The 16,745-nt window shown below is 34.3% G+C and overlaps 1 protein-coding gene across 2 annotated transcripts in view; it reads right to left on the minus strand.

The window, feature by feature from the left end:
• LOC117416863 (DENN domain-containing protein 1B) overlaps positions 1–16,745 on the minus strand; it is a 100,446-nt gene that overhangs the window by 38,174 nt on the left and 45,527 nt on the right. Inside the window, exons 6-10 of one of the 2 annotated variants that reach the window (XM_034028303.3) lie at positions 12,398–12,467; positions 9,567–9,647; positions 8,236–8,295; positions 6,063–6,116; positions 5,664–5,774 (exon numbers count right to left, since the gene is read on the minus strand). In XM_034028303.3, the coding sequence (XP_033884194.3) occupies positions 5,664–5,774; positions 6,063–6,116; positions 8,236–8,295; positions 9,567–9,647; positions 12,398–12,467 (376 nt within the window). The remainder of the gene's footprint in view (positions 1–5,663; positions 5,775–6,062; positions 6,117–8,235; positions 8,296–9,566; positions 9,648–12,397; positions 12,468–16,745) is intronic. The other variant, XM_034028305.3, reaches the window with a different exon arrangement.

Genomic DNA, 16,745 nt, shown 5'->3' on the forward strand with positions numbered 1-16,745 from the left:
TTGCAATTAAACAGTAATTAACATTCACTGTCTTGTTGACATAAGCAAGCCCCAGCTTCATTAAACAATAATCAAATTTTCTGGTTTATTTTCAGGTATTTATCACATTTTAAAAGTACAATATTGTATCTTTCTACTACTAAACATATTAATGTAGCCTGTTATTCCATACAATTAGATATTCCTAATTAGATCTGACATGCATGAGTATTTTTATTGTATATGTTATAAATACCTGAAAGTAAACAATATGATGGCTATTGTTTGATGTAGCTATATATATATATAAAGAGAAGATTTAAAAAATATTTTATTTTCAGGCTGTTTCCGGTAAAAGCCCTTCTTCAGCTGTTTAAAAAGAAAAGTAAAACAGCTGAAGAAGGGCTTTTCCCCCGAAACATCCTGAAAATAAAATATTTTTTTAATCTTTTAAACTTTTTGTGTACATCATTTAAAAAACCTTTTCTTTCATATGCCTTCAATTTTGTACACTGCAGTTTTTAACATGAATATGCAGATTGCACAAATATTAGATGTGAATATGTACAGTAAATATTGCAGCTTGCTTCAATTTTTGGTTCCAAAGAACAACTGCTAATAAACAAATCAGAGAACAGACACTTATTCCATACTATGCCTTTACTTATTGAAAATCTGGTAACACCACCTTTATTCTATAAAAGCACCACTGTCAAAAGCAATAGCATAATAATAATAATAATGATAATAATGATAATAATAATAATAATAATAATAATAATAATAATAATAATAATAATAATAATAATAATAATAATAATAATAATAATACATTTAAAAGTATATGTAAATCTGAAATGTAATCCATCCACCTGATTGAAGAATCATCAAGTTATCTACCAACAGGTAAAATTGAATTTCTTAATTGTTCTTGATTTGTCTATAATTGAACCCCAATGCGATTCTTGCAAAAAAGCAGTCAGCCAAATTTAAACTGCTTTACACTGATGGTGCCAACAAGCTGCTGTCTCGATCCCCAAGGAAAAAACCTTTCAGCAGCCGGTACCATGATGTAATGGCTCAGAAAACTTGGGCATCCAACTCCAATTATTTCAACAAGGCCTCTAGGCAAAGCCCAATTGGTTTGATTTATTTAGAAGTTTAAAAGAGATTTGGGATCTCTGAAAGGGTATGAAAAGGAAGATAAAAGTTTAAAAGCAAATTATAATGTCAGATTTTTCACTCCTTTGCTGTGAAGAGATACAAATTCACATATTGTAGCATTTTGGAGCACCGCAGTAATAGTTACTGTCAAACCGACTGAAAAACTGTAGCACAGCTCCTTATACCTGTTGCTGAAAAAAAAGCAATGCTTCTTTAGGGCTCAACAAGGAGAATACCTTGAATGGAAGCCATTAAATATGAACATACCTAAAAAATAATGAATGCCACAAGCAAGTGGCTGACAGGGTCTATTTGGAGGTCTATATGCAGAAGAATATAAGCATGGAATACAAGTATGATAATAGACTTTTAGATTAACATTCAATATGGTAATACAATTGTAGCATAAAATAATTATCTTTCAGTGAGTTAATTAAACTGTTGGGGATTTATCCAACATAAAAAGAAACACTAAGGTATGACCATATGCAAATAAACATTCAGTAACATTAAACAGGAGCATGAACAAACAAAAAGGTTAAAAAATAAAGTAAAAATGGGCCTAAAAATGTCATATTGTAGATTGTGGTTGGAGTACTAGAAGTAATCTCCAAAGTGACAACGTCGGAAACGTTTTAAGTGAGTGCGTGACAATCGAGAACTGACAACACTGATGGGGACAGATTCTTAATGAGTAATATTAAACCAAAACAGAATTATAGTTAGAAATATCTTCACAAGAGTTACAAACACACATCACCACTTGCTGAAAGCTGTTAAATTGTCCTAAAAGTTTTCATGTAACACTAAAGTTTTACAAGGTGCCACACCTATTTTTTATTGCTAGGACATAAACAGTTGACAAATGCACAATATCAACTTTTCTTTACATCGTCAATGCAAAAATGATATACAACGAGACATGTTTCCATTAACATGAAGATGTCCTTTCACTAAATCTGTCACCATTGTCCTTGCTGCTTTTTCAAGTTATTAAAGTACTGAGAGAAAAAAAAAAAAAAAACCATCTAACCCAATAAATAAGCATTAATTTAAAATTAAATATGGTTTCTAACGAAGTGTATTGCTAGATTTTATAATTTGAAGAAAAAAAACACAGCTTTCTACTCTCTCAAAACAAAGGTAAAAAGACACATCACCTTGATTTTAGCTAAATCAAACCAGAGGTAATTGCTTCTGACACAGATGACAATGCAGCAGTCATTTGAACTCATGAACGTGCAAGAGGCTTCCTCAGAGCTGTTTTTTTTTTAAACTCCAATTACTGCCGTTCTTTCCAATTCCCTTGACAATCGCCTGGTGTAAAGTTAAAAACTGCACAGGTGTACCAGTTACATGTCAGTGGCATCTGGAAGAAGAAACCAACAAAAACACACCCAAGCAAAGGAAGCAAGGGGGTGTGGGTTGAAACAAATGACTTTTAAATCAATAGTGGTGTTTGGTAAAACAATGTAGACAATACACTTCAAAACAGAATAACTAAAACCAAAGCAACCTCTCTGGCTACCACTGCAAGACATGAAGGATCTGCTCTTGTTAGCATAACACTGACAGGATGATGAGAAGGCTCCTGTCAGACACAGGCCAGCCGGGGTCTCAGATATGAAATGTACGGCCCCAGTTGACTAGTTAGAGAAAGTCTGGTGTGGTACAATTATACAAAGCATATGACAAGCCTGCACGCTTGGTTGACTTGAGAGCCAATGACATGGCTTTAAAACAGTGGTACTTCTTACCTCTGGTCACAAAACAGCAATAAGTCAACTGATGCATTGTTGTAAAATCATGATTTATTCCTTTGCTTTGAATACAGGCGAGTATGGAGTGATGTTCTGGTAGACTGGCACAGCAGGTTCACTGGGGGCCTAAACACACAGGGCTTGCCTGCAGCATGCATAATATATGCACATCTCCTCTCCTCCAAGCAGCTCACTGGAACAACTACAGCAGGTCTGGCTGGACAAAACCCCAACAGACTGAATACTGTTCTACAAACTATTTTGGTTTCACTGAATTATATGAAGTACGAAACTATAATGTGATATCCTATCTTTATCACACAATAGAAAGTGCAATTCAGTAATATAAAAAAAAAAATAGAAGCATCTTAAATGTAAATGCCTGAACTAATTTTAAATGTGCAAAATAATGTCAGTTCTGCTTACAACTTAAGTCTTGAGACACCAAATGGCTATCCCTCCTTGTGATACAATATAATCCTATTTTGTAATCAAGATAGTACATGAAAAAGTGCAAATACAAAATTACAGAAAAAAAGTCTAATGACCAGCTCACTATAAAGACCCTGCTCTACTGTATGTCCCTTTCAAAATGGAAACAGTCTAAAGATCCTCTATTAAGACCATTTCACTCCCATTGGTGGTCTTACTAGAGGGATTCCACTGTAAAGTATAATATACTATTGTGTATAATATATGCAACTCTACAAAATTTAAATGTAGCATAAGGCATATCATTTTAGCATCTATAGTAAAGCAACATTTTTGTTAATTCTGAAATATAATTTTAAATAAAACACACTTTTCAATAAGCTGCCTCTTTGCTCAGGGTAGGTGTGCGTGGGGGGCGTTATATTTGATTGATGGATGTTTATATTATATTCAATAATAAAGCAAATAACTGCAATATTCAATTAGTGCATTTCACTATTGAATAAATATTTAATAAATGTAAGAATAATATGTATTTTTATCTGCCTACCAAAAAAAAAAAAAAAAAAACCAAGGTCAGTATTTTACTACTTAATACCCCATTGGTCATGATGAATTAAATAGGGGAAATTTCTCTGAGATTGAGTAATTTATACCCTCCTACGAAGAAAATCCTAGAGGAAACCTTGAATCCTGTCTTGCCTATCGCTAACACTGCCCTGAGATAGTGAACTGGAACAGGAGAGATAGAGCCGAGATGACATCACTACCCCGCTCTCCATGAACTGTCATAAACATTTGGACTGGAGTCAACCTCCCAGATAAGAGACAACTCCCTTTACAGTACATGGTTCTTGACAGAAACTATGTAGGGAGACAAAAGTACCTGGTAATTTAAGAGCAGCAACAAAACATTCTATAACAAAAATCAATGAAGCACTACAATCATAGTCGTGTACAACTGTGGCCAAAAGTTTTGCATCACCTAGAATTTTAGGATTCAGACATCATTTAAAAAAAAAAAAAAAACTGTATGAACATACATTTTGACCTTTAATTTAACATCAGTCAAAGAAACAATTAAATTATATTGGGAAAAAAAGTCTATCGAAAGCCATAATAGTAATACAGTATTTCATGTTAGATTTAGAAATGTCAATTTGTCAGTTTTTCATTAAGTATATGGAAAACTACAAAGCGGTATGTAATTCAATATGTGAACATTATTCAGCAGGTTTCATTCAACTTTATAGGGTGATAACTTTTGGCAAAACTTTTGGCCATAGCTGTATAGTTCACACATTGCCAGTATTGCTTTTGAAAACTAAAGTCTTGTTTTCTTGTTGAAAGTTTTCAGGAAAACATTTTTCAAACTATGAAGGTGAAAGTAACATTAGCATAAGGAAAGAATTGTTTTAATACCAGCTTTTACTTAATTTGTAACTGTTTGCAAGAACAACATCACACTTATCAGTCATTTCAACTATTGCCCAACACTAAAGAAAGTTCAATATAAGTTCAACGTTTTTTTTAAAAAACAAGCATGTAAAAAATGCAGTCCACCTTCCCCAGTTTATAAAGGGTTAACAGTAAACTGCTCTTTTTAACCATTGATTTGGTATTCAATATTAAATATTGATTGTTTTCAGCAATTTAAAAAATACAGTATATATAAATAGTAAGTCACAAAATCAATTACAATTACTGTTTAAAATTAAAATATAAAATGCTTTAACAACATAAATAAATAAATAAATAAATAAATAAATAAATAAATAAATAAAAAACATTTTAACACCATGTTCTAGCCACAGCATCCAAAACAAAGGCTTAAAAATACTATACTAAAAAAAATGCGTATTTCAATGACTTTTGCCCCTTTAAAATAGCAGGAAAAAACAACCTTTGTGCTGTAAGATATTAACATCTTCCTGAGCTATTCAAACAGATATTATAACTGAATATTCTTGCCAAGGCACTGCAGTGTAACAAAGATGAACCTACTTATTATCAGCCAGAGGCTATTTTCCTACCTCCTGACAACCCTCTCCCACCATAACTTGTTCAAGTTGCTTTAGAGAATAATAAAGAACCTGTAATAGCCTTAAATGGATCTTTTCTAGGGCCCACAAGGCATTCAAATGAAGTAGAGTCAAAAGAACTCTAATCTTAACCTCACAACATTTCATCCAATACGCAGAATAATTCAACGACTTATGTGAACAGACCTTTTGTGTGAGAGAGTGCTTAAAATGTGTCCGTGCAATAAGAACGTTATTTGCACAGGTCTTTTCAAATTTCAAGTACCTGAGAAATTAAAGTACTTACAGTGCTTAGCTTGCTTGAGGTAATAATGATTCGTCGTTCGTGCATCATACTGGCGTAAAGCTGCAACATGTTGTTCACATCCACAGCAACAAAATACTCAGTCAGATTTCTCTGCAGAAGAATTTTTAGTTTACATTAATCTTTACATTTCAACATACAGGGGCATATATCTTATTAAGTATTATGAGGCTATACACAAACCAACACACAAGTTGTAAAAAAATAAATGCATAAACATAAATACATAATGACAATAATAAAAATATGTTTTATTTTACAAAAGGTATTAAGCAACCTATTAAGAAATCTCATTAAAAAATATGCCTGTTAAATTGTTATTTCATATATATTAAAATGAACAACCATTCAAAATGTGGAAACTCTGTACATTAAACTCACACTTTCAGGTATTGTCGGAAGTCCATTGATATCGGGAGTAATGAAGTATGAATGCTATAAGAATACACAAAAACAACAAAAAGTCAAGAGCAAGTCATTCACTAGCTAAGCATCTATTGTCAATTGCACTACGAAAAAACCATTATCGATGATTACATTATATTATCCCACCACCGGCAAAAGAAGGTAGTATGGTCAAATGTTTGGAGTAAAGGACTAAAGTAGTGGTTCTCAAACTTGTTGGATTCTGGCCCCCTTCCTAGACACCGACATGCCAGGAGGTGTCAGCAGTAAGGTTTGCTTCAAGTTAATTATAAATCGTACACGGTTCATTTAAAAAAAAAAAAAAATCCTGAACCTTCTCACACCCCACCGAGAGCAAGTCTTTAAACCTTTTTGTTCCTCAGTCACACCCAGCTGTAAAACTGGGCAGAAACAGTAGATGGTTGGGAAAGCATATGTGTGATGGGCTAGCCACCGAATCGGGCACAGCTTCTCTGACGGCATCACATGGGGGGGAGTTTCCATGTGTTTTAAGTGGCAATGCGTGTGCACGTTTGGGAGAACAGCTCGATAAGATCAGGTTTGTGGCCAAAAAAATAAACCCCAAATGTATAGGGCCATTTTTCATTTGGCTCAAGCACAATGTCTCGAGTAAAATTAGAACACACATGGAAACGCCCCCATAGATCAACCTGTGATTAGTCAAATCTGGGAGGGGCCCTAGCAAAATGTTATCTCTTACAGGCTCTTTGGGTCACTAGGAATACACATGTGGATGGTTAGGACACATGCTAGAGCTTGACATTGATCAAGTCTTCCACCAGGGCGAAAGGGGGCAAGTCCATAATAATTAGCTTTTGAAAAAGAAAAAAAAAAAAAGTTCCAGTGCCATCAGATACTTATTAATACATCTACTGTTTTGTTTCAAACACACGCTCCCTTGAGAAAGTTATGTTAGCATAGTAAAAGCTAGCTCTTCAGAGCAAACAGAACAAGTGGGTCCCAAGATGTAGCCTTGAATAGCTCAGGCAATCAGCTGTCAAAACTTTGAGAAAATAGGTCACCATGTGCTAGAGTCTAAAGAATTCCTACACCACGTGTTATTACAATTGGATGGCTGGGTAAAAACTGACATTCGGATGTACACTCCCATTACATCCCAGTAAGGACATGTTATTGAAAAAAATAAAATCACTATCAAAGACTGTTTTTCAATATAATCTGAAAGTACAGTTCAACATCTGCTCTTTATAGTATTTATAGTAACTTTTGTTATATAACCACATTAAACATTCCTATTCAAAACATCTTAAATGTATGAATTATAGTTAAACAGAATGGAATATCTAACCATTTCAGGAGCAAAGTGGGGGCCCCATTACCTTAGTGTATTCGTTTAAGCTTTTGTCCTTAAAGTTTTTAAAGTAATTTTTTAGCTGAATTGGATGATAAATTACAAGTATTTCGTGCTTTCCTATCTCTTACTGTACTGAACTTGTTTAAAACAACAAACACGTTTATTGTGGGCTCTTCCTGGCTAGTAGGATGTAAATGTAGTAAATGTATAGATAAAAGGAAACCAACCACCGGAAGATATGAATTGATGGTATAGAAATTAGAGCATGCAACTTTTAACACATACTGTACATACTGTTAGATTCTAAGAAAGGTGCATAAAAATGTACTAAGGGAATTCTAAGAGAATGGTATTGGTCAGCACATGCATTTGACTTCAGAGCAAAACCCAAAATGTACTAGAAAGCTCAATATATCTTAATACGCTGCAAAACGTAAGTTACATCACAAGGCACATTTGTGTTAGTGCAGATTTACAGTATGTGAAATGTAACAGGATATAACAATAAAATGCACAAATATATGGAGGTAAGAGAAAAATGTAGGTTAAAATGAGCTGGGAAATGAAACTAAATGAATTAAAGAACAGTACAGTAGCTTTGGGAGAGAGCACATAAGTTTTATCAAAACTAAACAAAAAGAGAATAAAGTAGTACAGTATTAATTTGCAAAGTTCAAGAAGCAAAACCCCAAAGAACATCATTTTTTTATTCATATATAAAAGAGAAGAAAGATTATTAGAATCAAAATATTCCCCGGTGATTAGTTCTTCTATTAGTTTTTGATTTTCTTCAGATATTCTTATTTGACTCACCGGCAGCTGGCTTTGCTGATCTTTCAGAGCTTGCCCAGTGGCAAAGAACAACTGTTCATTCTTTTACAGTATGAGGAAAAAAAAGTTAAATGTTCACAATAAATCGAAAATTCACTCCAAAAGAAAAAAGAGACATGACAAACCTTTTACTCTTCCCATTCACTAAGAGTTTAAAAGGGGACTTGTATATAAATGCATTTAATGTGTACTTTACCCATAAAATAGCACCCTCATGATCCTGTGTATCTGTAATGACCTTCATTTGACATGTTAGGATTTTTTATCTATTTTAAAGTGCATTAAAGGTTTGAGCCAGAAACTAGTTGGGAGTTTTATAGTAGTTTATAAGGCAAGTTGCTCAGTGGTTGGCTTCCTGACTGTATGAGCAACCTTGGTTTCTTTTTAAATTTGAAAGTCTTGATTAAGACACACACAGCTGGCTCCCTTCAAGTGATTTACCACTCTGAATATGACTTTCCCTACCAGTTCTTTCAGTTACCCCACATAAAACTATTTGCAGTCCCTGATAAAAACAGACTTGGCCTATCAATCAGGCTTACTAAAAGAGATTTGCATAGAAAATCTGGATTTAAAAAAAAAAAAATGTTGGGTGGAAAGATAATGTAGTATTGCATTGTAACAATGAGACAAGGAGACCCACGTCATTGTACTGTAGGTATATATGTACAGTTATTGTCTGATAGTTTTGTAGCAACTATAGAATTAGTTTAGTATGGGCACATAAAATAATCCCCCACATTATTTCTTAAAAGAATCCATAATGCAGCCAAAGCGTTATAGAGGTTGCCTGGTCTCCATGCTTTGTTGAAATGGCAAATTTGGTAAAACAATATTATTATTATTATTATTATTATTATTATTATTATTATTATTATTATTATTATTAATTTCTTAGTAGACACCCTTATCAGTTATTTAGGCCAAAACATTTGGTACATTTTGTAAGCTTTTTTTAGCCAAACTGCACAATATATTATCTATCACACAGTTTGATTCACCGGTCCTCTATTGAGGGTTACAAGTATCAACTGTTATAAAGCTTAAGGAAATGCAAACAAACAGCTCATTCTGTCCAAAGGCCATTCTTACTGTAAAGCTAAAGGTTCAACTTCATCAGTATCTACACACCAAATAACAGACAGACTGCTGTAAAAACACGTTGAGCCACAATTACATGAGAACATGATGAGTCATCAAAGTACCCATTCGGATAACAATGTCCAGTTACTGCTTATCTGATACTAAAGCTATTAAACCCACTTCTATTTCAAAACAAAATGTCAGCTTTCAGCTGCTCTGTTAATACCTACCACGCTGAGATTGACAGAAGTGTTTGGCTTTGGCACCGGGTAGCTGTACAATGATTTTAGCATATCATTCAAGTCATTTTCCTGTAGGAAGGACACAAAAATAATATGTAAATGGGTGGCTGCTGTTTGTAAATATTTATTTCATGACACATTCAACAAGAGGAAAAGCAAAAAGATCTGTGGCCTGCTGACATGCATGCTGATTTCACAATGAACAGCATTATGAGAGTTAAAATTGCAATCCAACAGCAGCATCAGATTATCTTTCCTTTGGCGAGTAAGTAATTATTTAGTAAATATGCTGCTTAGTACCTAGAGACAAAAGATGACTTATCTGTGCACAAATAAATGCTGACAAATGATTTGTTAAGTATTCTTAAAAGCACATTTTTTATGTGAATGGTGGTGGAACTGTGATGACGATGATACAGGCACCTGCACTGAAAGTTTAGTACACAGATTCAGCCAACAGAACAGTCTGAGGAAACACTTCATTAACCTCTACTGGCCTTGTCTTGAATCATCTGTCATCATCTTTCTAAAACTAAGGTAACAAAAAATAACCTACACACCAAAGTGGACCTGTCACATACAGTATAAGGCCAATTTTAAATGTTTTTGATGAACTGTTTATATTTTTTGCATTTAGGTTGCATAATTTCAAACTGCATCACAGTGCTCTTAGTAAAAGTCAAACAAATGGTCTTGTAGACAGTACAGTACTTCTTTTGTCAGTACCAAGTCTTCAAACTGAGTGAATTAAACAGACAACCAAGATAAGGAGAGATGTCCGTGTATCTTTATCCAACCATTTGAGAACTGACTGATAGACTTGAAGAAAGTCTGCTAACAGTTTGTATGTGGTGGCAAAATCATTTTTTCCATCGACACTGCATTGTGCATGAATCCAGCACTGGCCCAACAGCAATGGGGAATAGGGTTCAAACATCATCGTATCATCCAGAGTTTCCTGTACCCTGACACTCTGCACATACTTAGCCTGAGATTTATTTGTACAAGAACCCTGACACCCCCCCTGCACTGTGTTCTCAGCAGCTTTTTAATATTGCTACATGACAGCACACTGATAGCACAAGTAGGGCTTTCAGGATATTTCTTTCATGGATGATAAATGCTGGCTCATCAAGTCAACATTTCTGCAATGTAAGCTGCTAATGATCATGGACAAACAATTTATTTTTTTATTATTTTTTATTTATGTTCCAAGATGTTTCTTGAGACATAACATTTTCCCCCTGTATATTTTCTAAAAAAAAGTAATTCTGACTAGAGCCTTGCTACCCTACCCGAGCCCAACAGGACGGGTACGGGTCGGGTGTAGTTTATATATTATGGTTTGGAGTCGGGTCGAGTCGATTTAGTGTTATCAGTGAGTGGACTATGGCATTTTTAATTTTAAGTGAGTATTTTTTTCTTCCTTTGTGTGCAAGTGCTTCCTAAAACTCACTTTCTGCTTCACGATTTTTGAAAAACCACTCGCCATGCACCGTCTCACAAACCCGCTTATTCGTTTTGTGCAGCCTGTCAAATGCTGCGTAGCCTGGCTTTACTAAGTAACCACAGGATATAATTCATTTCTAACGCAACTAACAACCAATAATCATCTTGGCTGATAAACTGTGCAGCCTGTTAACAAATGTTTTGCGTGGGCGGTCTTAACGGGATACAGTTCAGTTGCAAAACACCAACCAAATTTTAAGTCATACAAATGGACAAAAAAAAAAAAAAAGTGCCTAATTGATAGCTCTTATCGTCGACAATTCATGCCTTTATTAGATAACGACACAAACTGTTTTGTTCCAGTTAATGATACAAAACATATTTGTCCTGTAGTAAACTATATGCATTTGTTTAAATGTAAAAACGACTAAATGTACAGTATTAAAACACTGCTCTTTAATTCACTGTTAGTTATTTTTATCTCTTGTAATGTGCTGTCATGGGCAAACGTGAAACTCGGTTTATATCATGACCTGCTTTATATCAAGATTGCTGTGCAGGCATAATTCATCTGTATATAAATTGATGGATTAAAAAAAAACAAAAAAAAACCCACTATCAACAGCAGAATGTGCAGCAGTGGAATGTTCTGTTGCTGGAAAGGGTACGTCTAAATCCACTGTTTGGACACATTACAACATTGTTGTATTCAGCAATAATAAAAGTCCATGTGGCTTTGTACAATGCAAGATATTACTGAAACATGACAGCAAAAAGATGGGAAATTCACCTCTGCAGCAGCACACTGATAAGTGATGTATTCGTCCTGTGGCTGTTTTAAAAGCCATAGTTATGGTGTAATATTTGTTTTTGGATGTTACTTTAGCGGTTTGGATAGGATATAGGCTTGTCCAAAATTAGTATGCGAATTTGCAAGAGCATCTACTGTGTGGCTATTTATGGTAACAAAGTTTTCAAGAAGCCTGTTTTTTTACATTTTATCTGGAAACCAGAAATACTCTACACTGAAGGTACTTGGTTGCAATAGCGTATGTTAGGAATATATTTGCGGAGATGGCCGGGTCGGGTCGGGTATGCAAATATTTCAAAGGTCCTGGGCTCGGGTCGGGTTCAGATTTTGTTTGGTCGGGTTCAGATCGGGTTTTAAATTTAGGCCCGAGCAGACCTCTAATTCTGACCACCTACAGTATGGACAGCAGAGAAGACAGAATGTCTAAACCTATTTGACTGCCTAACTCTATCTTCAGTGTTTACTGTACATACAGTTTCACTTATCCTTGAAAAAAAGATAAGCATAAAAGTTAGTTTTACATTTAGAACATTTTTTTACTCCTTAAAAAGTAACTCACCTGTTGATTTGTAAAATTGTCTGCCAGAGTATTTAACAGCTTATAGTAAATCTCAAACCAAGGGAGGTAACTGAAAAAATTAAAAACACATTGTTTAAAAACAGATGCAATTGATTAAAATAAATAATTATTATTATTATTATTATTATTATTATTATTATTATTATTATTAATAATAATAATAATAATAATAATAATAATAATAATAATAACAACAACAACACTACATTGCTTTAGTGTGGCACTCTCATAGTGGGTTTACCAGTACTGTACCAAATTATACTTTTATTTTGTCCTAGACTGGATCACAAAGGCAACATTAGTTGTGTTCATATTTAAAAGGGACAAATCATTGAAAGCCATTATGTTTTATTAATCTCCCTAACGCATATAAATAACAAAAATGCAACTGAATATAAATAGTTTCATCACCCTAATAAGCATGCAGTGGTGGAACATTATTCAAAATAATGATTTTCAACAGCCCAAAATGATCATTGATAGCGCCACAAAGCAACCTAAAAACAGCTTTTGTTAGATGTTTCCTGTTATACAACTAAAAGCAGATGCTGCCGCATACATTACGGCAAATTCATTAGAAAAGCCAATTTGGTCTTTTCTTTAAAAATAAAGTATAAAAGGATCATTTCAGGCGACTGTACAGTATTTGTAAGCTTGTGCAGGGTAACAGAATCCTGATAAGTTTTGTATAAATATTAACAAATCGGCAGCATTTTAAGCCAGTCATGTACCAATTGTTTCTGAAAATTAAGCATTAGTGTCTGATACAGTACTCATTACTTCTTCATAATCACTGTACTAGTTAAGAGTCTCAAGCGGACGTAGAAGAACATCAATGCTACTATGAACTGGAAACTGGTTTCACAGGCCCCCCGATAAGGACTAATCTTGGACTACCTAATGTTACATTTGATCTGGTTTTACAGACCATGACCAATGGTGGACTCGGCATTGGTCAGGGTCTAGGAAACAGCCATTAAAAGTATTTTTATGAGGCCCTATTTGGCTGTTTTAAACTAAGGTTTATTAAATAGCCTACCTGTAATTTTTTTCTTTTCATTGTTAACATCCTGACAACTTTTTACACTTATAACTTTAAAGTATGTTTCAAAGCGGTTTTTAAAATGGCCGCTCGAGTGCACGGATAGTGTAAGTTTTATTGCACACGTTGTCAAACGGGTAACACAGCAATAATGATCCTTGATGTGGTACGGAACAGAAAAGCCAGAGCACTTGTTATGTTTTTTTTTGGTTTTTGGTTTTTTAAAATCGCTCTTCCTGCAGTGATTTAAGACAGATCTCAAACCCCAGTGCACAAGAGAGGCCATTTTGAAAAGAGCTTTGAAACAGACTTTAAAGTTATAAGTGTAATTGATTATTATACTTTAAAAACAGCATACTATAGTTAAATCCATTAGTATAGGACATTTTCTCATTAAGCTTGAGACTGGGTAGATGCTAAACCCAAGTATAAAGAAACAAAACAGTAAAACTAAGCCGCATGATAATCATTTCCATTTTAAGCAGACCACAGTACAAAGTTGTAATGGAATAGTGAATTCATAAAATGCAAAGTTGTGTTCTGCTAGTATGCAAGACACCATGCATGGGGTTCCCCCAACATAAAGGCAATACTGTACATGCAAACTTGAAAGTTATTAGGGGAAATTTTAAATGCAAAGCCTAATAAATATATACAATTCATATGGTACTGCTTCAGTGCACATTTATATGCATTGTACAATCTTCATTATAATATTGGTCAATGGGCACTTTGTAGACTGGAATTAACTCACTGCAAGAAAACAGCATTGAACGAAATGTCTTTAAAAGGCAAATGCACATACATTTCATCACAATACATAAATTAAAAGTCAGAACCACCATTAACCTGAAAAAAACACAAAAACAAACAAAAAAAACAGTAAAATTCTTAATTGGCAAAAACTGTTTTTTTGTGGTTCATCATGCATTTGTAAGCCAGATTAATACACAAAATCTTCTAAATTTGAACGAATTAATCATTAACAAATGTACAAAATATAAAATCTACAAATAACCTGTTTATGTTATCTTAAAAAAAAAACGTACACAGAAAAGTCTTACAATCTACCCCATTATCATTCTTTATCTTCGCCGCATTGAGATTAAAATGTGTTTCTAAATACATGTCTCTTGACTTTTAATCCTTCATTTTTCATTTCTGAAAGGTGCTATAAACAACGGTCTTCACTGTCAGTGTTGGTTCCCAGTCTCTCTCATAATGGAAAATAAATGGGAAGATAAACTGATGTTCTATACACTGTGCATTTACTCATCACGAGGGGAGGGGTACTTGGTAAGCAGGGTCATTTTTATTTTATTTGTTATCTTGTAAAACATACATTTCAGTATTTTTTTTTTTTAATACATTTTAAACAAACATCCGCACTCCTACTCATTTCCATTTGTGGTTCTACTGCCAGCAAATCTGATGATACTGTATATCTTCCAAAACACAATATGCTGTCTCTCACAAGCAATGGTGGGAGATAATATAAAACTGCAGTTCTGAACCAATGGGAGTACTGTAAAATAGTCAATTTTGAGTATTGTAAAACAGTATGCAGAATATGCAAAAATCTAAGAAAGAAAACATAACATGGACATTTACAGTAAATCAAACAGTTTAAGTTCACAAATATTAAAAAAAAACACACACACATTTAGAAATAATTTGTTCATGTGTAGTAATAATCCAAATAACTCATGAGAAGCAGAGTTGAGAGGGATGTGCCTTGATGGGAAGGGCCCACGTCTCATTGACGAATTGGTGAGGGAGCAATTGGCACTGGTAAGGATCTACACGCAGTTATGTATTTTGTATTATGTATTTTGTATTATGTACTACAGTATGTATTATTCTTTCTTATAGCTATGAATATGACTAAAATGCATTTGCTACATGATTAGTACCGAATACAGTTCTGTCTACTCACTTTGCTACAACCAGTCATAAAAAGTAACCATGTGCTACTAATACCCCTTTTCCACTGTACAACTGAGCCGCGCTGGGTCCGTACCGAGCCCTCGCGGTGCGGTTAAGGAGAGCCTGGTTTGTTGATTTTGTCTTTTTGAGTGTGTGCGTTAAGTGTACAATACCCACGGTCTACGTTTATTTGCTTCAAATCGTCAGAAATTCAGGCATAAACGTTCTAATTTCTGATGCATGACTTCAGGTCTTCCTGAACACTTCTATCTGCCCACAGAGAAACTAGAGTCTGCACTTCCTCATCATCTTAAGGCTGTACTTTTCTCTCATCACACTTGCAGCCCACGATGTTGTTTGTTGTTTGTCTTTGTGGAGTGTACTGACTGACACAATGTAATGACGAAAATCCTTAACCCCGCCCCTGGCTCGGCTCGCAGTCGGATTCAGATGTCTTGCGAGGCTGAAGTTTCATGGTTTGGTTCTCGCTGTTTTTTTTTTTGTTGTTGTTAAACAGCTAAGTGTCCCACTAACAGAACTGAACTCCCAGCAGGAATCTAACTCCAAGCAATCAATAAAACAGCGGAAACCGCTTTTCCATCCTGAAACTTATGATGTCTTGAGGCTACTTTTTCACTGCAGAGGCAATGACACAAAATGTGTAAAATTGAAACATTCTTTATTTAAAAGGGTTTTGCCTAAAGGGGCCAAGGACTTCAAGCTTGCCGTCAGGCTGCAGCACTACAAAGGCCTGTCCGTATAAAACTGTCCCACTCATTAGGGTACTTCATTGTGTAAGCATAGGCGACAATTTTATAGCCCCAACACTTCAACAATCAAATAGGCAGCCGTTTTAACGACTTTCAGTTCTGTAATTAAAGGAAAAAAATATTTAGGGCCCTTGCTTAGAGCTTAATCATATTAAAATTAATTATTCTATCAGAAAAAAAAAAAAAAAAAAAAAATTGTGACAAGCTTTGTATTTGCTTCAAAACACGGTCCCAATACAGGATACAGAGGACACAAGATTTTAATAAACTTCATAGAATTCTTTTTTGTATTATATAGTTCATAATTTTTGTTTTGTTTGTTTTGCTTTAGAAATATAACTACTTAAATATAAACAGTGCAAATTAACAAAGAACATTTAGAATTTATTCACACTACAAAAACAAAAAAAAAATTTGGTCCTAACTTACTTTAAATTAAAAATATAATAACTGCATATAAAACATGCATTTATTCATGTTCTTTGTAACCCCTCTGTACTACTTGGCCACATACAATTATGAATGAACAAAACCATGACAAAAACAACAAGTCAGAATGCATAATGCAGTGCATATATTGTATGTCAAC

The sequence above is a fragment of the Acipenser ruthenus genome, chromosome 12 (genome assembly GCF_902713425.1).
Source record: "Acipenser ruthenus chromosome 12, fAciRut3.2 maternal haplotype, whole genome shotgun sequence".
Classification (NCBI taxonomy): Eukaryota; Metazoa; Chordata; class Actinopteri; order Acipenseriformes; family Acipenseridae; genus Acipenser; species Acipenser ruthenus.